The sequence below is a fragment of the Dreissena polymorpha genome, chromosome 4 (assembly GCF_020536995.1).
Source record: "Dreissena polymorpha isolate Duluth1 chromosome 4, UMN_Dpol_1.0, whole genome shotgun sequence".
Taxonomy (NCBI): domain Eukaryota; kingdom Metazoa; phylum Mollusca; class Bivalvia; order Myida; family Dreissenidae; genus Dreissena; species Dreissena polymorpha.
In genome coordinates this window covers 72,832,536-72,859,278 of record NC_068358.1, presented here as the reverse complement: position 1 = coordinate 72,859,278, position 26,743 = coordinate 72,832,536, and the positions used below count along the sequence as shown (strand labels likewise).

Sequence of the window (26,743 nt, the reverse complement as noted above, 5' to 3'; positions counted from 1 at the left end):
AATAATTACGTGAGCCTCCAGAATATCAAAACTGGGTAATCATGCGTGGGTTGCGCTTTAATGCGATAGTATTGTACAAAAGTCAGACGCCAGTGATTTAGAGGCAAGTATTTGAAATATTACACTCGCGCTACAACATGTTAAGGACTAGAGTTTCCGGTAATGGGTTCCATAAAATTACATTAACGGGCACCGAGTGTATACAATTGAATCTTATTCTCGGTATTTTATTTCAAAAGAAAACTAACACGCATTATTCAAGTATATTCGGAATTAACTGCAGAAATTAATTAAACGTTATAACAATCAATAAAGCTCAAAACAAAAATCCCTTACTCCTACAGGAAGCACAGAGACCGATGATTACCATATTTTATTCAAGATCAATACACAAAGCTGTAAAGTCTGTTATTTCAAAGAAATTTTATGCTGCTGCTATGAGGGAAATTATGGAGAAGAAACTTTTCAGAATGATGGATATAAAACTTACCCTTAGAAGAAGCACAGTCATTTAAGAAACATTAACAACAACACCTGTTGGACCCATCTTTATAAAATTTATTTAATAATCTTTACAATACTATGATAAAATAGGGCCGAAACTTACGGCCTAGTCGTCAATATGTAAATGTGTTTTGAACAAATTTTAAGAAGATTTGAAGACTTTCATGTCGTTTTGAAACAAATGTAATAAACTTTAATGTTTTATGAATAATTCCGGACCAAGTGTCAGGTTTGGAGCTAAAACTGGTAGTTACTACAAGAGCTTTTACATTTACCGTTCTAATGATGTGATCCCAGTTTTGTGTATGTTTGTGCGTTGGTAATTTACGTGTGTTTGTCTATTGCATGTGTTTTGTGCCTCACTGTTTGGCAATTGGTTCCTTGCCATAAATAAATGACTGGATATATTAATAAGGGTTAACACACCTGCTGATGCAGCTCAAGTTTCACTTTTAGCCATGAGACTATGACCTTTGCCATGTTGACCTCAAAATCAGTTGGCATTGTCTTTCCTTACCAAGCAACTAAAATACCAAATAATTGATCATAGCTCAAAGCGTTCTCTACATTTTGTGAAAAAACGTAGTGGTCTACGAACAGACTAACTATAAGACCAAGCGATGGATAGTTACAAACCAATGAACCTTGGTAATAATAAATTTGCAAATAATTTAAAATAGATCATGCAAAAACAAGCGTATCATAGCATCTTGGTGAGTTTAATTAACCAATTGTTGGTAATTTTATTAAAGGAGTTATTTGTTTCTCGTCAGGGTCTGCTATTTGTCACTTAATTCTCGTCAGGGTACGGTTTTTGTTATTTGTTTCTCGTCAGGTTAAGCTGTTTGTTACTTGTTTCTCATCAAGGTCCGCAATTTGTTATTACAAAATGGGTCCAAGTCAATCATCTGATAGGCAACCAGAATGGGTCCAAGTCAATACCCTGAAAGGAAACTATAAAGGGTCCTAGTCAATCCCCTGCTAAGGAAGAAGAACGGGTCCAAGCCAATCACCTAAAAGGAAACCAGAAAGGGTCAAAGTGAATCACCAAAAGGAAACCAGAATAGGTCCAAGTCTATCACATGACAGGGAACCAGAATAGGTGCAAATCAAACATCTGAAACGGAACCAAAACGGGTTTAAGTCAATCACCTGAAAGGGAACCAGATCGGATTTAAGTCAAACCCCTGAAGGGATCCAGAACAGGTTCATGTCAATTACCTGAAAGGGAACAGCATATGGAGAAAATGTGAAGCAAGAAGTCTGCGTATAACTAGGCTAATGTATACGTGCCTCTGCCTCTTCTTGACCACATGGATTGGCAGACCTGATGGTCGACAAAAAAGGATTGTAAACAGTTTAAATTGATTGGCACCAAAAACAGTTACATGACAATCACGTGTAACGTGGTGGAACATAGAGCACATTTGACATTTAGTCAGCCAGACTGAGCTGGGCTTCGAAACAATTGTTCCTGAGATATAGGCAAAATAGTACATGACATAGCTAGTTAAGAAAGGTGACCACCAAATCAACACATTAACATTGGCTGCATCTATAATAATTATTTCTTATTGGTTAAGGATGTGCATTCTTGATATAAGAATCTTTTAACCCACGACTTCCAAAATTGAAGCCAATCAAGTATCAAACACAAAATGGCTTCGAAAGTGCCAATCAAACATTCAAAACAAGTAAATAAGTAATTCAAACATGAGTTAATTAAACTATCATAAGGAATAAATCAATCATTAAATGGAACATGTAAAAATAGTACATTACAAATTCTAAAGGAGTAAATAAAACATTCAGAGGGAAGAAATAAAAAATTAATCAAGAATCAATAAAACATTCAAAAATTGTTAATAAAACATTCAAAAGCAGTAAATGTCGGCCAGTTGGAATGTATGTAAACAAAGGTTCAAACGGCATTGGGGAGTTAGTTTTGGTGCATAATGTAACGGCAGGAACGGTAAGAATGCGTGTTCATACGTTTTATTGAATTATGGTACCTTGTAACGCGCTAGATAACACTCAGTTTGAACGAATTCAAAGATATCCCGTGTGTCTGCATGCATATCTACTGCCGACTGTGAACTTTGCAGGGAAAATTCCCTTTACTACGTGGAGATTTGAGTCTCCGATCGGGTCTAATCGATGACTAGTAGGTCACGCGAGCTGTGTATCGTGTTATTTCTTAAAATTTGACCCAGCATTTGTAAAACTATTGCAAGATATGTATATTTCCAGAAAACAATTCATTTCTACGTTGAATTAGACCATATTCATGGAAATCGCTGCACAATTGGTGAAGTTACTGCTGTTGAAAGCGATACACTCTGTTTTCGGGTGATTTTGAGATAAATACCTTGTTTTAAATGTATATATTTGATGATGAAATGTAGTGTTTCAGAGAAGTTGATTGTTAGTTAAAATTCGATTATTTTTCATTCAAAATGATGTTTTTACTAATTAATATCATATCCACACGCTATCCACCTGTGTTCTGGACGTTTACTTAAAAAAAGAGACCAGTATTATTAAACTGCTTGTTTTTAACGGTACTTAATTTAGAAACAGGTATGAAATGGAACTGCCAATATTTGGACTGTTACTTTTTGGGCCTTCATTTGGATATAGATATTAAGCGTTTATTATTCAAACAAATCTGTTGCCAAGAACGTATCCAATCTATTGATTATAACGTTACATCAGCAAATGCAATTGTAATAAGATTTCAATATAAGGCGCTCATCAAACCCTTAAAATTTGCATTACTGTGCACCAAGTATTTATCAAAATTCAAAATGGCCATGTGTTGTTCTTGGTCATTTATTACAAGTTTATAAGGATGATACGCATCTTTCTATGGATTATTTGATATTTTTATTAGAATATTACAATAATTATAAAGCAGTGCTATTTGCAAGTACAGTGTAATCGTCTATTGAAAAACCTTCTGTGACATTCACCGTAGAAAATCGGGTAATGGTGCGTGAACGGCGTTAATGCAATGGTTTTGTTCAAAGTGAAGTATCAGTGATTTGGATGTTTTTGACGAGTAGCAATACAACGATATTGTTCGAAAGATTTCTGGTAATTGGCTATACAACGTACATAACTACCGCAGTAAGATAATATATGTTTCAAGAACAAATAAACCTGTCTTTTAAAGCCACACACCTTAAAATGAAAAACATGGCATAGTTAATTTAAGTATAAATAAGAAATATATTTAATCAATGCCAATTAGAAAATACCTTGTGGTAACAGGGTTGAAGTCCGTCTCTTTTGCGCTTTAACACTTAAAAATAATCGCGTTTGTCGAAATGGACGTATACGTCTAGAAATCCTACTTTCGGTTTTCAAAGCGGTACCGTTTGAAATATATTAAATTACTTGCAAGCTAGGCTGTAGATTTAATTTTATTTATCTCAATTAGAATATATCTGGTAGGCACAAGGTAGCAATCCGTCTTTTTTGCGCTTAAAACTTAAAAAAAATCGCGTTTGTCGAAAAGTACGTATACGTACAGAAATCCTACTTTTGGTTTAAAATTAAAAAAAAATCAATGACTTGCTAACTAGACTATATTTTAATGACAATTTTGCACACTTTCAAATTGCATCTTTATGTATTGATTAACATGTACTTCATTTCAAGGTGTGTGGCTTCAATAACTTGTTCATTCAGATTTAAAGGAAGAATTGAATTAAATGTTATTTCCATCGATACATCTCAGTACAAAATTGTTATCACTCTTAAAAAACAAATTAATGTCTGGCACATCAAAACAAACAGTTGTACAACATATTGTTTCAAAGAAATTTTATATTCTGCCTTATCAGTATGTAGCCCGAGAGATTTATTGAGGCGAGAAACTTCAGCAAAAAAGCCCATTGTTTCATAAACTTTAAGAAAAGCAAGTGTAGTTGCTCAAATTCGTTCTTTGTGGTTACATTACCCGGAAAAAGCTCATTTTAATTACTGGGCATTTTTGTTTGCTTGCTTCCATTGAGTTTTTCATTCCATCAAATTAAAATTGAATTTACTAGTATGTTGTGCCATCATTATAAAAATAGACGAGTATCGCAAATATTAAGTGTAAACAAGGCCATATAATTTACAAATAATTATGATTGATTGAAATTCTAAAAACTTCATATTTAAATATTGTGACACAATTAACGTTTGGGGAAAACTGTCGCAATACCTGGCAACTTTGTTTTACTGACCTACACTCATTTTTGAGCCAAGAAATCCAAAAACAACTCAAGGTGTGGCAAGTTTAAAGATGAGTAGTTGAAAACATAAATTCTTGATAAATCAAATGGTTTCACTACTGCCACATAAGCAAAACTACGCCGACTTAAGGCTGCACAGATATTCAATCAAACGGTTAAAATGTCTCTTGGTTGAAAAGTAATTAGAACATATGCTCTGAGCGAATTTCATGAAATTTGCGCCGACAAATGTGAATTCTAAAGAGCTCGTTTTCTTTTCATTTGACCTTTTACATTCGTTTTATCCCTACGTGACTTAATTTCGAACACGTTCTACACACCATTGGGGCAAATGTTTTCACTAAGTTTCATAATGATTGGAAAATAAATCTGGTCTTTACAAGTTTCACACGATATTTATTAAATTAAGTCTAGTGCCCTTTTGTTGATCACACGTGACCCTGTTTCGAACTGAGTCAGAATATTGAGACAACTGTTATATCCTAGTGGGATAAATATTGGGTAATAGCGTTTTCTTTAATGTCACCAAGACAGTTTTTACCCACTGCCCCTTTGCCGATTTATCATTGAGACGAATGTTTAGACCAAGTTTCAAGATTGTGTAAACAGTGGGGTAATTATGTTATAATAATCCCCGTTGTTATTTCCACTTCCATTAGTTTTTCTGATTGATTGGGGAGACCTAGATGTTCAATGATTTTTATCTCCTGATCTCCGATAAAGCACATAGAATTATTTTCTGATCTCCGATAAAGAACATAACATAACACTGGATGAACCTGCAATTGCTGTAGATTTGTGATCATACATAACAACATGAAACTGATGTTATCGATATCATTGAATACAATTAGCTAGTATCCGAACGTGAAATCGGAGTATACATCGATAATCCGAAGAGATCATGTGATGTTCTAGCAAATAAAAAAGTCTGTACCTTTGACTGAATCGAACAACTAATAGCTTAAGTGAATTGTGCAATATGTAGAGAAAACGTAGAGGGATAGATTTCATTGCTAAATAAAGTGCATTTTGTAAGCCTTAAGATCTAGTATTTTATCTTAAGTTCGCGCTCCTTTTTTTACTGCAGAACACAGAGGGAACACCCGTGCTTGTTTGTATAGAGTTACACAATTGGTAATAGGTTTGTAACTAAGGCCATGTATGTGGGGTGGAGGTGTTTGCGCGTGATTGTCTTTCGGCGTTTCTGAGGTTATTTCGTATTGAAGGTCTATGTGAGCAATCGACAATTAGTTTGCATTCATATGTTAAGCGTTAGGTGACGTTGTTTCTAAATATAGTGATACCGTATTTATGCATTATGCGTCAATGTTCTTTCTGCAAAAGACATTACAAAAGCGTTAAGTGTCTTCTAGTATATTACAATTACATCCCCCGCTATGCCATTTGCGTTGCACACATGCGTTAATCTACCCCAAGAGCTTTCGGAAACAAGAATGCGCTGATCACTACATGACTGACGTGTACAATAAATTAAACAAATCACATTATGGGAGGTCATATGATCTTTAACAAGATTTGCTAGATTTGAAGACAAAATCACAATACATAAAAACCATCACGATACATGTTAGGCACAGAAAACGTCAGTTAAAGAGGACTTGCCTTGTAGACTGGTCACCATTAGACGCTGTTAAAATCGTTGTTTTTTCAGCTGTGCAAGCTACAGCAAAATCCGCCAAGCAGAAGAGTGCACAAACTGTCGGAGACAAATTTTATAGTAAAACAAAAAGACAAAGGGGCAATAATTCTGCATAAACTGGTTTGCAGCCTGAAATCCTTCATGTATGGTCAAATTATCATGCATGTCGTTTAGCTGTTTGAGTTCAGTCAAGTACGAACGTATGTAACGATATCAAACTTGATTGTTATCAAACGTATAAACGAACGAATGAACAGACGTACGGAAAATTTCAATGATTAATGCAACAATGTGTGGATGCATTTAACTAGATAATGACTCGTGTGTATGGCTCCCGATATGGTCATTTTAGGCATTTGCTGAGATTCTGTAAACACTACATTAAGAATGAAGTCCCTTAACCCCAACTATTTACCTTTGTGTGGTGATATGGGCTATATCACGTTATTAATGAATGGCAAATCGACTGGCAGTTGTTATTTAGCAACCAAAGCGGACAAATGCCACACGAGAAACATCCCCAAATGTGTGTTCATTTAAAGCTATTGTGCATATTTGTATCTGTTTCATCTATAATTGAAATGAAGCTGACCTATGTATTCCAATCGTCGCAAAAATAAAACAACGTGAGCCTCCACAATATCCACAATGGGCAATCGTTCGTGTTGGGCTTTAATGCAATATTATTGTTAAAGTCATATGCCAGTGATTAAGTGGAATGTATTTCAAATATTGCGCTCGCACTACATCATGGTACGAACTAGAGTTTCCGGTAATGGGTTACATAAAAGTACATAAACGGGCGCAGATTGTATACAATTGAATCTTGTTCTCAGTATTTTATTTCAAAGGAATATTGACATGCGTTGTACAAGTATATTTGGAATGAATTGCAGAAATTAATAGACTCAGAACATTCAAAACAAAACAACTCTTACTACTACAGGAAGCACTTAGATCAATGATAACTATTTTGAAGGCTAGATCAATTAACACAGCTGTAACGTCTATTAATTTAACAAAAGACGTATGCTGCTGCTGTGCGGGAAATTATGGAAATGTATATTTTCAAAATGGGAGATATTTGACTTAAGACTTAGTGTAGCATAAACATTTCATAAAACTTTATCAACAAAACGTCGCTTAATTGTTATAGTTCTCTATCTCATTTTTGTCCAAAATGAGTTTTTTTTATATCACTATGTTCGTGAGAACGAGATCTTTAATATGACGTAATCGGATTAAAGATTCAGTCGTCACTTAAGAAGTTTTTCGATTCCATTTTGCTCTATCTCCCACATTTCGATTTTATTTTGCTCACACATTTTAACAAACGGTTGAAGGCTGTACTGCACCATCTCCGGGACTAAAGTGTGCCCCTGATTTAATGTGATAACAAATTATGTACTTTTAAGTTAAGTAATTGCCAATAAATAGTATGTTCTTGCCTGTAATTTGTTTCAGCAAAAGTAATATTTACACCCTTAAGAGCGCATAACATACAAGAAAATTAACATTTTCCAACATAAATGTGTAGATCTGTGCTTCTATATATCTAAAGAGTTGCTGTATACATGATTCATATCTTTAATTGCATGACATTATTGTGTTACTTTGCATTTTATGTATGTATTTGTTTGCAATTTTGAAATAAACTTGTGTTAAAAAATATTTCTGGGGCAAGTGTGAGGTTTGGAGTTCCTTAAAAAAAATATTGACCGTTCAAAGGCTGTGATACCCGTTTTGAGAATGTTTAGATTTAATGCAATAGTCTTGTTCAAAGTCAGACGCCAGTGATTTAGAGGCATGTATTTGAAAGATCACACTCGCACTACAACATGAATACGGTTTCCAGTAATGGGTTATATAAACGTACATTAACGGACGCAGATTTTTAACAATTGAACCTTGTTCTCAGTATTTTATTTCAAACGAATACTAACATGCATTGTACAAAAAGATTCGGAATGATGTGCAGAAATTAATTTAACGTTATTACAATCAATACAGCTCAACACAAAACATGTCTTACTTACATGAAGCACTTAGACCGATGATTACTACCTGTTATACTAGATCAATACACACAATTTTAAAGTATATTACTTAAACGAAATGGCAAATGCTGCTGCACAGTAATTTAAAAAACGTTTTCAACAAAATATATTTGTTTGTCGCAACATTCATTACATTAATGTTATCATCTTTACAATAAGTTGAATCTAGGACCAAAACTTACGGGCAAGTCGTCAATATATTAATTTGCTTTGAAGAAATTAAAAACATATTTGAAGACGTTAATGTCATGTTGAAACAAATGTTATACGCTTTAATGATTTATGAATAAATCCGGGCCAGGTGTGAGGTTATGAGCTCCGAAAAAACCGGTATTTACTACATTGTCAAGAGCTTTTAAATCAATTGTTCCAAGGCTGTGATCCAAGATTTTAGTACTTTTTGCTTAGGTACTGTACGTGTGCGTATGGTCTCTTGCATGTGTTGTGTGTCTAAATGTTTTGCAATTGGTTCCTTTCCACAAATAAAGGACTGGATTGTGAAATAAAGGTTTCCTTCCCTGCTAATGCAGCTGAAGTTTCACTTTTAGTGCAGATTTAAAAAACCTCGAGCCCATGACCTTTGGCGGGTTGACCCAAAAATAAAAAATTGGCGTCTTCGTTCGTTACCAAGCAACTAAAATCCCAACTTAATTGTGCATAGCTCACAGCGTGTTCTACATATAGTGTAAAAACGTAGCTGTGTACACTCAAACGACAATAAGACCAAGTGATAGACAGTTACAAATAATAAATCTTGGTAATGTTGCGTTTGCAAATCATTTAAAATAGATCATGCAAAGAAAAGTATATCTTTACATTTTGGTGAATTCAATTACCCACTTTTGGCAACTAAATTAAAGAAATTATTTCTTACTCGTCAGGGTCGGCTATTTGTTTCTCGTCAGGTTCCGCTGTTTGTAATTTGTTTTTTGTCAGGGTCGGCTGTTTGTTATTTGTTTCTCGTCAGGGTCGGTTGTTTGTTATTTGTTTGTCGTCACGGTCGGCTGTTTGTTATTTGTTTCTCGTCAGGGTCCGCTGTTTGTAATTTGTAATTTACGTCTCGTCAGGGTCCGCTGTTTGTTTCTTGGCAGGGTCGGCTGTTTGTTATTTTTTCTCGTCAGGATCGGATGTTTGTTATTTGTTTCTCGTTAGGGTCGGATGTTTTTTATTTGTTTCTCGTCAGGGTCTTTTATTTGTTTCTCGTCAGGGTCAGCTGTTTGTTATTTGTTTCTCGTCAGGGTCCGCTGTTTGTTAATTACGTCTCGTCAGGGTCCGCTGTTTGTTATTTACTTCTGGTAAGGGTGTGGTATTTTCTGCATGCTCCTCACTCTTCTTTTCCACCTAGAGCCCCTTCCGATCGTGCAGATTGTTCATGTAGACGCACACCCTGGTCTCAGATTGGCCTTTTTCCCATAGTGCATGATCTCCTCCTCCTTAGTCGGCAAAAGGGAACAAAAACGGGCCCAAGTCTATCATTTTAAAGGGAACCAAAACGGGTTAAAGTATATCAACTGAAAGGGAACAAGAACGGGTCTAAGTCATTCAGATGAACGGTCAACAAAACAGGTTTCGGTCCATCACCTGAAAGGGAACTAGAAATACTAAAAACAATTACCCATAAAGGAAACAGCAGGGGTCCAAGTCAGTCAGTTGAAAGGTAAACGAAACATGTCCGAGTCAATCACCCATAAGGAACCAAACGGGTCCAAGTCAATCAACTGAAAGTGAACCAGAACGGGTCTAAGTCAATCACATGAACGGGAATCAGAAAGGATCCAAGTTAACGACCTGAAAGGGAACCATAACCGGTCCAAGTAAATTACCTGAAAGTGCATATAATAAATAGGTCGGCATCAATAACAATCAACTGTAAAGTCGTGTAACATATATCACATCTGATAATAACGCCAGCATGACTGTGATGGGAATCGGAATCTTGAGATCTTTGCCATAGCATTCGAGAGATCGGGTACTGAAAGGCGATCACCCGATCAACGGCTGCATGCATAAAAGTGAGGTTTTGCATTAGTTGAAATTATTATATTTACACCCACGAATTCCAAAATTGCTGATTGTTAAGTGTCAAACACAAATTAGCCTTAGGTGTATAGTAATTTGAACACAATAGATAGGCTTAAATTTAACATGCTTAGGTCTGCAATTTTAGAAATTTCGAAGGAAGGCTTCTATAAAATGGCACTTTTGCTGATTGCTTCACAATTTGAAAAACAACCAAATAGCCAAAACATTACTCCCATTTTAAACTTGTCAACACTGGTAATCGCTGAGTTAAGCTTACTGATGGCAAACCATTTGTTTTAATCTTTACATCAAGCACCACTGAGAATTTGTGCTTGCTTGCTTTCAAAATGACCTATTCAAACAAATACTTTCTGAATGTATGCTATGCTAAATATTAATGTTAATGTTATAATGCTAACTGTCAAACGAGTAAATGTACCTAGTTACGTTGTAATTTAAGGCAGAAATACTTATTGACGTCGGCAAAAGTTATCGTCATGTGTGAGAAAATCGCGCAGTACAAATAAACTGACGGTTTTGACAAACTGACAAGTGATCGATCGAGCGAGTTGTGACTCATACTACAACTGCGTACTCTTAAAGCAGGCTTGTATCGATGATGCAATGGAATGCTGTTATCACCAATAAAACATACTGAAAAAAATATATATAAGGAAACAATATTTATATGGGTTTTTATTCAAGTGAGCTCAGACAGTATTATGTACGTCCCACTTTTAGTTACATATGAAAATAGCCTAAAGATATATCGATATGTTTGGACATCATTTTGTACATATATAAGAACCATCCTGAAATCTTTACGAATAATTTACACGATTACCTAATACAACAGCCAACATGCCAAATGTTGCGCACGTCTATGAAAATGTATGACGTTACAGTCATCCTAACGAGCCCTTTCTTTTTCGCGATACATTTGCAATGTCTTTTCACAATAAAGTATCAAATGTAATTCTAAAAGCTATATGTGTCATACCCCTGTGTACATGATTAAATACGAGCGTTGCAAATGTCAAGGCCAGAATTCTGTAAGGTCCTTCAAAAAAGTAAACGTCAATACTTTAAAATGATTTGATTATAAAAGTCTGTAACTAATTCGTATAAACATATTTTACCTTCAAATGTTTAAATGAGTTTATGTTTCAATTATGACTATAAGTTTTACATTTTGTAAGGGAAACTTAATGGATATTGCAGAGACATAATAATATGAAATTGGCAAATTGAGCCTCGAACTAATAACAAAACTATATGTTCATATGATGTGCAAGTTTGACGACGAAAGGGTCAAAACATGCATCTTCTTAATTATTCAAAGGGTTTCACCAAAGTCACATAACGAAACACGCGCCGCTTTTTTTGTCTACAGACAGTAACCATATATCATTTGGTGGCGAATCAGTAGAAAAACTGCTCTTAACAAGTTGTACAAAAATGGCGCCAACAATGGCTTCTTCAGTGTTTCTTTCCTTTTCCTTACATTTGACCTTGTTACCCAGCTTTTATGCCACGTGACCCAGCAGTTTGGACCTATTACTCGATATCAAGTTTGCACAATAAATGTGTCCTCTGCAGTGTTCTCAAGCTTTCCATTTAATTTGATATATTAACCGTGTTTTAACCACGCAAACCCGGCCAAAATTATTTTCTCAACTCCAAAAAGGAACATAGAATCACACAGAATGAACTGCACTTGTTGTTGTAGCTTTGTTCCCTCAAACAGCAAACTGATCAATCATTATCATGGAATATAATAAGCTAGTATCTGAAAATTGAACCGCAGTATACATCTTTCATCCGAAGAAACCATGTAATGAAAATGCAAAACTGTGTACCTTTGACTAATTTGAACAAACACTAGCTTTGGTGAATGCTGCAACTATCTAACGTAGATGTTAAAAAACGCGTAAACGTTTTCATTGATGAATCTGACAAGTGTGACTAATGTCTTACTTAGTACCTTATGTTTTATGTTTTGTTCACGTTCCATGTTTTACTGCAAACGAAACATATACAACCCAACTCCGGCAAAAAAAAGTATCTTTCGCTAACATGTTGTTATTTCAGCCTTTAAAGCTTATTACCACTCTCGTCCGATGACAAAGTATAGCCAATGACGGGTGTAATGAAGACGCGAAATTATGCACGGAAGAAAACCAAGCGCCGTCAGCAAAACATATATATGTCCTGGTTCTACCGATACCATCTTGGTCTGTATAATATACCGTTGTAAATACCATGGGTAATTTGTTCGTTAATGAATGTTATTCTGTTTTAAATAATATGCTGACCACGGCGTCAAGCGCCCAAGTTTAAATTCAATGAATATAACGACAGTGTATTTCTCCAGTGATGTCAATTTATGAATCTTTTTCTTTCAATATTGATTTCAATAAATTGAATAATACATTAAAAATATATTTTATATATTACTGTACATGTGTTATAGATGCAAACTTAAGGGTATGAAATAACAATAGCCCCGTAAAGGAAATCGAATAAAGTTACCAAATGGATGCTTCTAGAGGAACATAGAAGCACGTACCATCTCAAAAAAGTGTTTTCGAATTAGTTGAAAATCGTTTATATTAACGAAAAACAAACACACACACAGATTTGCAGTTTTAAAAAATTGCACTTTATAATGGTTGTAAGTTCTTGACAATTATTCATTGTGTTGGGTTATTTACTATGTACTCTTTGCATGTTTGTAGTTATCCATCACTGTTTGCGGCATGTGTCAGGTCCGCAGGTTTATTACCACGTCAACAACCTATGTCTATGTGACAATACATAGACGCATTAAAGTAGTTTACCAAGAAAGAACTATGGTATCGTGTTGGGCGCATGCACATAATCACATATCGAAACAAGCATTGGTGGTTTATTTTAACTCTCGAACAAAAATCTTCGTCTAACATTTAATAAATTTATAACAATTACCGGAATCCATAAACGTTTAACTTGTTTGTACCCCGAAACGAAGAAATCAGGGGTATACCGGATTCACTAAGGATGTCAGTATTTCCGTCTGTCACTAGACACAAACATGTTGCATCAGCATTTACACTTAGTTTTAGTGTTATACAAAATACCAATGCACAAACGCATGTCATACGGAACATTCCATATAAATTTGAATGATGGACGTTTAAATATCGTGTTCAGATGTAAAGAAACAAAAACACGCAAACGGGCATACATCTCTGGTGAACCTATTATACCCAATATGATGAATTTGATTGTATAATTCACTCGATGTACATTTGTTGTACACTTTTAAAGACATTTATTATAACATTTGTGGTGTTTTTGTGTCGAGTACCTGACAAACAACCAAAGATATTATTGAGTAAGCAAGACACTTTGATTTGAATTATGTTTGTCACGAGCAGATTGTCGTAATCGTCCACTGTGCGACACATTTGAATCAATTTTATACAATAAAACAAGCCAACTTCTGTTTTTCTTCTACATGTTTTACGTTTTATTTCAATAATTAAATATTTGAGTAGTGGGTACGATTATTATATGTAGGTCTGAATTCCACAGCTTCTTAATACCTTTGTCAATATAAATAAATGGTCAAAATTGATAACAAATCGAGTATGTACTTATGATTGACATTTCATTGATTAGACACATAATAAGCCTTAGCTTATAGAAAACAGTTGACCACTCTTAATAAAATAACAAGTTTAAACCGTGCACGTACAGCTTCAATTGTAAATTATTGGTGGAAAGAAATTAAACATGATTTCTACAAAGTATTTAATATGATTTAGCATAAAATTTAGTTTGCACTTTGCAGTATTCGTGCAGTCTTGCACAGTGTTTTTCTTCGTTTGTATGGTACGTAGCGAAGTAAGGTTAACAGGAGGTGTGAGGTTTTGTGGCTTAATTTATTACTTTAACTGCATATTATGGTGTCCCAGAAATGGTATGTATTTTATGCCGTTATCCTAAACAACAGAAACAATATCCCACTAATTTTAGCTATTATCATGAGTGTCTTGTTCTGTGAAACTGGTCATAATGCATGTGCGTAAAGTGTCGTCCCAGATTAGCCTGTTCAGTCCGCACAGGCTAATCAGGGACGACACTTTCCGCCTAAACTAGATTTTCGGTAAGGAGGGACTTCCTTGAAACTAAAAATACCATTAAAGCGGAAAGTGTCGTCCCTGATTAGCATGTGCGTACTGCACAGGCTAATCTGGGACGACACTTAATGCACATGAATTAAGCCCAGTTTTCTCAAAACATTACCCATGATATAACATGCTCACTGCATGTTTCAACATCCAGATCTTCAGTGTATCATTCGGGCAGGTATAAAACAAAACAAAGACTAACTATCGGTTACAATATGACAAGCATAATTGGACCAGAGCTCAATTACAATTGTCTTCTTAAAAGTGACCTGTGCGGTCTGAATAAGCAACATTTTTTTATCAACAGGCAGTAGTTGGTGATGGAAACGCTTTTGGTGTATTCGTTTATCCTTAACTTGTTGATATTAATGATGTTTTGTGCTTAAAGCCGTCACTGCGTATGACAATCGTGACGGCTTTCATTCGTGTGAAAAGATAAATTAAAGAAACATGTAACGTTTATCAAAGTAATTATACTAAGAACCAAAGTAAACATGGCAAGATATAAGTAGTTACCAGTACGTGTTACCCTAGGCATGGCATATATTTAGCGATGGCTTATGCAATACCACAAACATTTCCATTAATATATTGTAAAATTCAGTTTCAATTAAAAAACTGTTGATGTACCCACCTTTTGAGAAGGTGATTTATTTACGATTTAACATTTGATCAACAGTGACATTAATCTATGCTGTTTAAGTATCAACACAAACACAATTAATGCACATTGTTTTCTATTTGGCATAAAGTCTAGATTAACAACGTTCTCGCAAAAGCCTGCAAATATTGATACGGACAACAATATGAAAACGCATTGTGGCAGAGTATATAACGTAATAAATACAAGAACAACATATAATTAAGTATGTATATTATATATATCAATTATTATCATCACTTTTTAAAATGCCTACATGTTAATCTTATTATCTACAAACGAAACTACATTAGATGAAGCACATATTAAATACCATTTATTGCACAATATATAAAGCCACTCACATACAAGCAATATGACTAGTATATTTCCCGTCATTCAAATTGACTGCTTAATGAACCTTATCCTGTCACATGCCTTTAAACCAGAGCCCGATAACCAGGTAACCTAATATCCCAAAAGATATTAGGTAAGTTGACAACGTGACCCCGAATATCCGTCAGTTGCTCTCCGCGCATGCGCATGCCTTAACTATTGTCTATTAAGAAACTATCCTTTTCTATAAAAAAAAATACCAAATACATGTAAAGTACTGTTTGTTTAAACATGATTATTTAAGGAGCATAATTTCGTCTTTGTGTATTGAGTTAATAACGATTAACTCGATTTTTGTGTTTTTTAACAAGATGGAAGCTAGCCTAAACGCTTTGCATGACGTGACGTCACAATATTTTTGCTCGCGCGTTGGTTTTCCCATGTTTAATATTTAAACACAAAATACTCGAAAACTAGATATTTTAGAAACATTTCAACGAATGCTGAAAATGTGACAGGATAAATAGAATAATAGGTTGGTGACGGGGATGGAGAATGGTTATCTGGCTCGTCGGAGGATCTTATCGGGTGAGCCGATAAATTCCTCCGACTTGCCAGATAACCATTCTCCATCCCCGTCACCAACCTATTATTCTCTATATATTCATACAACAGTTTCAGGGGGGGGGGGGGGGCATTATACAGCCTACAAGATTACTTTGCAGGATATATTAAAGTAGAAGGAAACAATAAATTACTTATTTTGTCTAAAGATCTTTTCTTATCGACATTTTATGGATAACTTGCAGAAACAAGTGAACAAGAGAGTGAATTCAGTTATGATGAACGATGAGTACACAAAGGAAGAAACTCAGGTGATCAGTAGAGCAGTTTGGTAAACTACGAAAACATCCTGCTTACGCCTTTACCAATGAGTAATTTGTTTTCGAACGTAAATTCTGAACAACACTGGGACTTTTCGTTTATAGACATAACGCTTCTTCAACATATAATTAAACTATAGTGGTAAGATAGTAAATAATGAAAGTAGCAATAATGCCATGATGATATGAAGTACGGGTTGATAAGTAAGCTGTTTGGTCTCAATATAATTTGATATTTTTAAAAAAATGAACCAAAACATTATCATTTTACGATTTGACGATTTTGTGTTGAACAAATATAGTTTGAAACCCAATCTTATCCCTAGCAACAAGCTTCAGTGGTACGGTGGCTGAGCTCTGTTGCCAAGTGTTCTGTAAGAAATGCAATCGCATTTATACTTATGCCATTGTGCATTATTCCGACAAAAATGGTTGTGTATGTTCAACGTAGAAAAGTTATTGTAAACAAGTTTTATCCGCGAATAGGATTTTAAAACAACAATCATTCAGGGCAAATTGAAATACAAGTTCTTATTGACCCCAGTTCGATCTTAATTGGCGTTTGCGGCTGCATTAAAAGGGTTTTTGATCACACGTTGTGATTTTCATTATTCATTTTTGACTAACATGTTTGCTAATCGTGGTTTTTGGGTAAAATGCTACTAATGCAGTTTACGGGTTCTTTGTGCTGTATTGTTATAAATATGTTTGACTGACCAATATTAATCCTAGGTATCATTTGATGGTTTTTATACTTAGGGCTTTTTAATATTTTGTTTTTCATGAATTATATTGTAACACTTCTAGTCGGATACAACCGAACACCTATAAAAAATAAAGTGTATCTTTCTCAATCAACATCGAATATTTAATCACAACTCCTTCTTATGAATAAACCTTTAAAGCGGACTGCACGATTTCGTCAAATATTTATGAATTTATATAAAATGTGTTAAAAACTTATTATACATATATTTCAATATAAATTTTAAAAAAAAGTTAAGAAGAACATGTGTCGAAAAATGCGAAATAAGCCCGATATTTAAATCTGAAATCGAAAGTGTCTGTAAAGTCGAATTCGCCAGCATGTATATCATGTTTGATGTGAATCTCAATTAAGTTTTACGGATCATTTTAATTTCCTGCAGCGATATCTATTCAAACGATACACGAACACTAACACCGTTCCTAATAAAAATACGAATGCATCGGTTATTGTAGGAAAATATGTACGAAATATCTTCGTCACAATAGACTCGGGGCGCTAATTTGTCGTTGCTGCATTTTATGAAATTCGTCTTCAATGTATAAGTGTTCGTGCGTATTTTGTGCTATTGTAACATATCTTTATCAGTATATTACATCGGTTATTGTAGGAAAATATGTACGAAATATCTTCGTCACAATAGACTCGGGGCGCTAATTTGTCGTTGCTGCATTTTATGAAATTCGTCTTCAATGTATAAGTGTTCGTGCGTATTTTGTTTTATTGTAAAATATCAATATATTACAATAAAAAAAAACGTGCAGTCCCGCATTATACAATCCCCATTCAGCCTTGGACCCAACCGCCCCAATCCGACGATTGCAATTATCCGGCCGTTGTGCATTATCGCTGCATGCCGCGGTTAGCCGGATGCAGCAATGATGTGGTAATAATATCCGCGCACGGGACCAACATAGACAACTTGTTGTGAGTGGAATATGTAGCTGTCTGTAAAGATAACATCTTCCGTCTGTCATTGTTCAAACTAATACCCTTTTGGCGCCACTTTGACAGAGGTAAATGTTTGTTATTGTTCACACTGATACCCTTTTGGCGCCACTTTGACAGAGGTAAATGTTTGTCATTGTTCACACTGATACCCATTTGGCGCCACTTTGACAGAGGTAAATGTTTGTCATTGTTCACACTGATACCCTTTTTGCGCCACTTTGAAAGAGGCAAATATTTGTCATTGTTCACACTGATACCCTTTTTGGCGCCACGTTGACAGAGGTAAATGTTCGTCATTGTTCACACTGATACCCTTTTGACGCCACTTTGACAGAGGTAAATGTTTGTCATTGTTCACACTGATACCCTTTTTGGCGCCACTTTGACAGAGGTACATTGTTCACACTGATACCCTTTTGGCCACTTTGACAGAGGTAAATGTTTGTCATTGTTCACACTGATACCCTTTTGGCGCCACTTTGACAGAGGTAAATGTGTCATTGTTCACACTGATACCCTTTTAGCGCCACTTTGACAGAGGTAAATGTGTCATTGTTCACACTGATACCCTTTTGGCGCCACTTTGACAGAGGTAAATGTTTGTCATTGTTCACACTGATACCCTTTTGGCGCCACTTTGAAAGAGGTAAATGTTTGTCATTGTTCACACTGATACCCTTTTGGCGCCACTTTGACAGAGGTAAATGTGTCATTGTTCACACTGATACCCTTTTGGCGCCACTTTGACAGAGGTAAATGCAGCCATGATATTGCGTGTAATTTGGTCGGTGCTTTTAGCAGCAGCTTACACAGAAGTCGTATGTAGTAATTTTAAAAAAATGATCAGACATTGCACTTTCAAAAACGTTTAAGGAGTGCATTCATCCAAATATAATCTTTTAATAGGTACAATGTTCATATTCGAATCATAAGATAGTATGCATGTATCATTTACGATAATGAATCTAAACATAAGTTATCAAAAAACATTTTGAAGTCAGTAATCACATATCTGATTTAAACGTTCGGCGAATAAGCATTGTTGATATGAGGCTATACTCTTTATGCTCTATGAACGCAATTCAACGAAATGATAAGGGACCAAGGGTCAATGGTTCGAGCCCGGTTGAAGATTACTTTAATATTATTATTGTTTTTACTGAAGCAATTTGGTCCCAATGTTTAAATTTATAAATTTAAATAATACATTCCAAAATCTTATGCTTAAATGCTTTAAACGTTAGTATAATTATTTATATGTAAAGACAATGCCATTTTTGCTAAAATATGCATATTATACACATTTTTTATTAACAGATATTTCCTCGATTAAAAATTTGCTGTTATTCTAACTAAACGCATAAAACGTTAAATAGTATAGCGAAAATGATTTTTTAATCGAATATGTATCATGTATATTTGATACAGTGTTACTTTCAACTGAGTTATCATTTAATCAGCATTATACAGCAGCAAACACAATTTACTTAATACACATTCTTAATGCAAAACTCACATTCTATGACAGTATATATCCCGTTCCAATTTAATAAGTAAGCAAAAGTAAATGTGATCTTCGTCCATGCTATTTTTATGTCGATGTTGAAAATCTCGTTAAATTTCTTGTACATTGAAGTAAACCTTTCTAACTAAATCTGTATACAAACAATATGGCATAAGTGTTCATAAAATATGTAACGTTCAAAATGTGTTTCTTAGTAAAATATATTGTTAAATTAAAAAAAAAAACATTCCATATTGGAAATCGTTGCTGTCTGAATAAATTTTATGTCACTCGTAAGTACATTCTTTTTGCATGCACTATGTATTACACATCTGGAATAAACATAATTTTCCCTGTTATAGGTAACGTTTTAATTATTTTTTAAAACGTAAAAATACCATGCTATGCTTTAAATTCTAAGTTGTATCGTGCATGTGTAAACACGATGAGCTGTAAAATTCTTAGGTGACTAAAATTATTTTTCTGTTCTTTAAATATTTGACGATATAAAAACCATCAAAGTTTATTATTACGAGTGCGATGTTGTAAATGCACTATTTTCGATCGACGGCGATTTAAATATTATAGCATGGCTACTAGTTCGCTGGAATCTCGCAGATGAAATAGTGGTGATTGTTGCAGGGTGCGTCGTACCAACAATTTGATGTTTTGGTCAGGTGCTAAAACAATAAGAACAATTCTACATAGAACTTCTTCTGAATTCATTACACTTTGCCAACAATACGACTGTTAAATTGGGGCGCTAATGTCATTATATGCAAGGTTGCATGTACACATGGAACAAAAAATGAACGAAATGAGCGTACGTGTATAAAAGCTGAAATAAGCCGTTTAATAGCCGCATACAATAATTTAAAATTCGGTACTTAGATTTAAAAAAAAACATTTTACGGTATAGTATATTAATTACAAGGAAACATGCAATTTGACAGATGTTTACCCAAATTCCCATGCAGTGTTGATCGCCACCATTGGGGTCGCCCGGTGCCCAGTAACTGGACGTAGCGCTTATCCATTTTCCTGAGTTGAACCACCGATACTTCATAGTACTCAGAAAGTCTGAGGCTCCTACCCAGAAAGATCCTGTAAGTGTATCAATTTTAAATGTACATCAACCGGTTTTTGATTAATCAATTCGACCAAAAACTCGATATTAACTTATATTTATACTTTTATTTAGAGCACCTTTGCTCATCACCAGTCTAGCGTCCGCATGAAAAAAACAACAAACAATTAAATGAGGAGCATCGTGAGAAAACCGGGCTTAATGACAAAATTTTCGAATTTGAGATCTTTAAAGTTTCTTAAAGTGCAGACCTTTCTGAGCATAACGGTATGTTTGTTTTAAGTATCCGATGCAAAACGGCGGAATAATGGGTATTTAATGACGTAACAGAATCCGTTTTTTTATTCGCTTACGTTATGACGTTATATTTATGACGTCGTGTAATTTTCTTGTATCACATTTCTTTCAATATTTATAAATACTTTTTAATCACTTAACCGGTAAAAACTTACAACAATATGATCAAAATAAGTATATTTTATATTTTCATTATTCGTAACTACATTTTGTTTCCTCGCAACGATAGAATGTCGGCGATAAGAAAAGCGTGACGTGTCGCGCAGGTCCGGATTAAGCACTAGGCTAACAAGGCTGCAGCCTTGGGCCCCCGATTTGTAAGGGGCCCCCAAAGACAGGCCAGTTTTTCAATGTATGATCTGTCTTTATTACGCCATTTAAGGACTCTATCGGGATTGCAGTAGAAATTGTCAATGTGGTTTTACCAGTTTCCCGATGTATATCCAATTGTAACCGTTTCGTTTGCTTTGATTAACTATGCAATCAATTTTCTTTCTGTGTTCTATATCCATTCAGAACCATAATTTTCTCTGTTTATTATACGACTTGCCCGTTTGGTTATGACAACATATGGGCCGTTCACTTTGATTAACTATGCTATCTGGATGCACTTGCGGGAGGCCTCTTAAAATATGTAGCGCAACATTGCTTCTTTGTGTTATCGGGCCTCTGATGTATATCGAATAGTAGCGGAGCCAATCACTGGCTTGCTTATGTTAATAACACCGTATCAAGGTTTTCAAGCTCAATTTACCGTATGTTTATAACCCAGGGTGCAGAATAACCTGACTATGTGGGGTTCCCAATTAAACGTTAAATTGATTTACACACACCGGTAAGTGGTGCTTTTTCTACAATAACTTCTTAAAACAATTTTTTTACGAATTTTAACTAGTGCATAAAAGACAGTTTTTTATTCTGCGTTTGGCAGTGTGACTTACATCAGAATTACTTTATTTAATAAGCCTTTGTTCTCAGACAAAAATTCGATGTCTACTGCATTGATGTACATGGTTATGCTTCGCGAAACGTGGAATTGTGTCACTTATTTCACATGCTTTCAAGGATTTATTCTTAAATCTTAAGATATCAACTAAAACTGCAAGAAAACTTGAGATATTTGCATAAATAAAGTTCTTAACGGTGTGTTTACATTGTCCAGCCCGTGTGTAAAACCCGGGAAACCCCGTTGATTCTGCACCCTAAACCTGCACAATTTTGTTAACGCACCATTCTTCGATAAGTCTACGGACAGATTACCACGCTAACATATAGGATATTTGACTGACTTATCGGATAACTGACACGAGCCTCGAGGTTATCTCACTGTTTCTGAATATTCTATATTTCGTATCACAGACACGAATAATACCCATAAATGAAAATAAAACGTGCACAACTTAGACATACAGTTCTGTTCTGACCTTTGGATACTAACAACCCCCTATCCCCTCCCTCTCCCACAAAATGGCCCCATTCTCAAATCCCCTATTTTCAACTCTTCATCCCCAATCTAACTCTTCCACTCCAACCTCATTGTCGTGATTTTGTCGTTCCGCCACGTGCTTTGTAAGAGTTGGTTAGTTTGGAGGCGAAAAGAAGGTAATTGTTTTATTGTATCATTAGATGTTTAACTGTGTACACATGCAAGTAATTTGATTTTTGTAGCTGTAGTATCAATTATGATTTTCAATATACAGAAGAAGGCCAGAGGGAAGGGGCCCCCGTTAAATGTGCAGCCTTGGGCCTCTAAATAGCTTAATCCGGCCCTGGTGTCGCGATTTTAGACGGCTTGTGGCTAATTTTGATCCGAAACCAGTCATAATTTGAAAAATCTTACCGACATAATTATAAATAAATGTATCAATTTGATGCAACGCTTAAAGAAAACATTACTTTATAAATCGTTATCCTTCATTTAACGACAAAGCCAAATATAGAGCTACCTAAAAAAACTCTTAAATTTGCGATTTCTACTTGACGTCGAGGGCAGATTGTAGGGTTTGTTTTGTTTTACTTTCATTGTTCCTTTAATGCATAATTCTTTAAAGGGCTTATATATAATTATTATAATAATTATATTATAAAACAACCAATGCTATAGTTTATGAATGTATTGATGCGCAAAAGATCAGATACAGAGATAATTGAAAACAATGAAATGGCATTTGTATCATAATAGTACACACTAGTCAGGACAGTAAGTCATATTTGTTTCTGGCACGTACAGTTGCATGATGTTTATTAAATACATTAACAATATGCACGTCGTCACAACAGTCAATTTCCAAAGAAATAATCCTTCGACGCTGGTCGGACATATCGGCTTACGGATCGGCGCAAGTATTGCCGGCGGTCTGCACTCAATCCAGCAGAGGGAACTGGGTGTGGACGCTCCACATTCTGGAACCGAAATGTCGGGGTTTTCAGGATCTGCAATTCCTGCTCTTCTCCGTCGTGTTGGATTTTTGCAGTCACAATACCCGGCTTTCTTTGGTCAAATTTAAAGTACTGGTACTGCCTGAAGGGGTTAACAAATACATTAATTTATGCAAATAAGCATGACAAAATAATGTAAAGAATAAATGTCGACAAAAAGTGCTGGGTTAGTAACCGTTACGACATCAATTGTTTAAGTTTACTTAACATTTGAACATTCAAGTCTGTAACACGTACTAAAATTATTCCTGTAACAGGTTTGAAGTACAATTCCAGGAAAGGTTTCCATTGCCGCCATGTCCAGGTCGGATACGAGACTGCCGTGTTGGTAACAGACGACTGGTCAACAAGCGCCGTTAGTTGTTCGAGAGTCTCACAGTCGTGGTTCCGGTATCTGTTTTTTATATGCGCAAATCCGGAATCCACCAAACACCTTGCATGCCCTTTGACAGAAAGAAAAATGTTTTGATATAATTGTACTGATAATGATATATTTGAAATGTCTTAATTAAATGCTAAAAAAAACTCATTTGTCTAATTATTAAAATGCGATAGAACAAAATTGTAAGTGTTTTTGAATATTTCGACGCGTATTACCCCTTTAGAAAATAATTAAGGTAGGGAATTGAAAAATGGTAAAAAAAATCTTTTAAGAAAGTTATTCGACAATACATCAAATTATTTTTCCGTAATATAATTTGTATACATACCAGGAACTTGCATGTGATACTCAATCAAGCGATGTTGGCCGGTCATCACTCGCCACATGAAATAACCCAGAACGTACCGGTTTTTGTTCTGCCCTGCAATGTAAAAGCCCTGTGTGGAATCTTTATTTTTGTCACTGCGTTTATAACATACATGTAGAAATAAGTGGAAAAGCTGCTAAATGATTCACTTTAAAAATACTTGTGAGCAAGCAAAATCAGCAAGACAACTGCGCGCGCAAAAACACATGCACACGTTGTACATGCACACACATACGTTCTTATATAAAATGTACATACCGGGGCAATTGTCTGCATGAATGGAACAAGTGTAAGCATCAGACTCGTAATTCTGCAGGGCCCAATCAAGCATAGAAAGGACAGCGTCCGGGCCATGTGAGGTCTTTCCGTCCTTGCCAATCGTTTGGTCCTCGTCAATCAGGAACTTCAACTGGCGGGGAATACTGTCCACTCGAACGCCAAAGATCTGAACCTTCCTTAGAGTGAGGAAATATAGCGGTCCTATCTGGCGGGCATGTGAGGTAGACTCACATTCTGGCTAAAATCGAACGTGAAATGGACATATCCGTCTGGACCTTCATTTGCCTCCTTACTTTTCCTGATGCAATCGTTGTATACATCTCTTTCCTGAAAAAATAGCAATCATTTTTCAAACGTTAAACACTGAACAACGGCTGCAAATTAAACGATTTAATAAGGATAATACAATTGCTGAAGCACTCATTTTGGTACATATTATAATACCAATGTCGCAGATTTGTTTTGTTTAGAAGACGTTTGGACACGACGAATTAAAAAAAAATATTTTGTAAAGCCTACAATTATTTCATATTTACTAAATGCAAGACTATATTATAATTATGTGTCAAACATTATTACCTTTTGTGCTAAAAGAATGTGAATCCTGAACGAGTCTGTAGCTGTCAATTTCTCTTCGTCCGTCACAGCATCCATGACACCCCTCCTGAGTGTTTCGCACTTGGCACAAACGTCATCACGTGGACCAGCGATCCGGATGTGCGGTAAGCACATGCGCCATATTTCCTTGAAGGCCGTTATTTCCATGACCCTGGAACCAGCTTCCGTGCATGATGTCTGGTACTGTTGATGCAGGTTGGTCTTTGTTGTGTCAGATGTTAAGTATACAGTCGGAACGTTGTCTACACCTCTCGGGGCGGCTGGTTGTGGTAGACCCCGTTCATCCACATAATAACGTATGAAATGCACAACGCGCATGACATCATCGTAACAAACAGCATGCTTTGGCTTTCTTCCACGGTTGCCATGAACTCTAGGCGTCAAACCGTGTTCTCTGACATGTTACTGTAATGATAAAAGCTGGTGCTTACCGATGTCAAAGAACAGCACAAATGGTTAACAACAGTATCAAAATTAAAACGTTTATCACACTGATGTTTACAGCCGCATCCGTCCGACATAAACTTACGCACGTTACGTAATGCGTCATCGTGAGCGTCGCCGGTTTCTTGTACATTCTCACCTTGGTCGCTTTCGTTATCTTCTGCGCCTTCGTTGCGGACCAGGTAATCCCGGACCCGGGTAGCAATTAATACTTCGGGCTCTTCAGGATCAACTAAGGGCGTTTCATCACACAGCACTTCCTGTGAGTTGACCGGTGTCCGACCAAAATGGTCCGACAATACAGATTCTAGTTCCTGAAAATATAGAAATGTGTATATTATAGGCCTAATATCACACGTGTTTATAATAACTTCATATGCATGTGATGTCAGTAAATTTAATATTAATTTTACTAACTTTCAATATGCTGTATGCATAGAATATTAACTACAATCTTGAATTAAAATAATAGCGAATGAGCGATATTATAACGAACTTATTATTCCCAACAAATTTATGTATGTTATTTAAATATTAAACATTGTAGTCACAACTGTTAATCTAGATCTAAATTACAGTTTGATTTATACTGCGTACACAATTAGGCCTATATACCTTTAAATGGACATCAGTTAAAAAATCATTTTAGCATGTTGCACTTTGCTTATAGGTGATAATGAAACGCTTAAATTTTTATTGAATTACAGTAAATCTATGTAAGGTAACGTGATTAAAATTCAATATTATTTAAATAATAAATAATTAGCATGCAACTATCTGCAAATGACAAATAAGAGTTAATAAAAACGGTCCGGTGACGGGAATCGAATTACTGAACATCAGTTTCATAGCGCTTCGATGCATCCATTACACCACAAGCACAAACTTACAATTTCGAGAGAAAATAAGGTCTATATATAAACAATAATTATTAAATGAAAACAATAATTATTAAATGAAAACAAAGAAACGACCATTTTGAAATGTCAAAACAAATGATAATCATATTTTTTCATAACAACGTACACCACTATTCGTTGCTCGTTTACGCAATGTTAGTATTTATTTAACTATCTATCATAAC

The 26,743-nt window shown here is 35.3% G+C and overlaps 1 protein-coding gene across 1 annotated transcript in view; it reads left to right on the top strand.

The window, feature by feature from the left end:
- Positions 1 to 16,540, top strand: part of LOC127878507 (neuromedin-U receptor 2-like) — a 30,503-nt gene extending 13,963 nt beyond the window's left edge. The window contains exon 2 of the mRNA XM_052425036.1: positions 16,451 to 16,540. Within this exon, the coding sequence (XP_052280996.1) occupies positions 16,451 to 16,540 (90 nt within the window). The remainder of the gene's footprint in view (positions 1 to 16,450) is intronic.
- Positions 16,541 to 26,743: the final 10,203 nt, after the last annotated feature.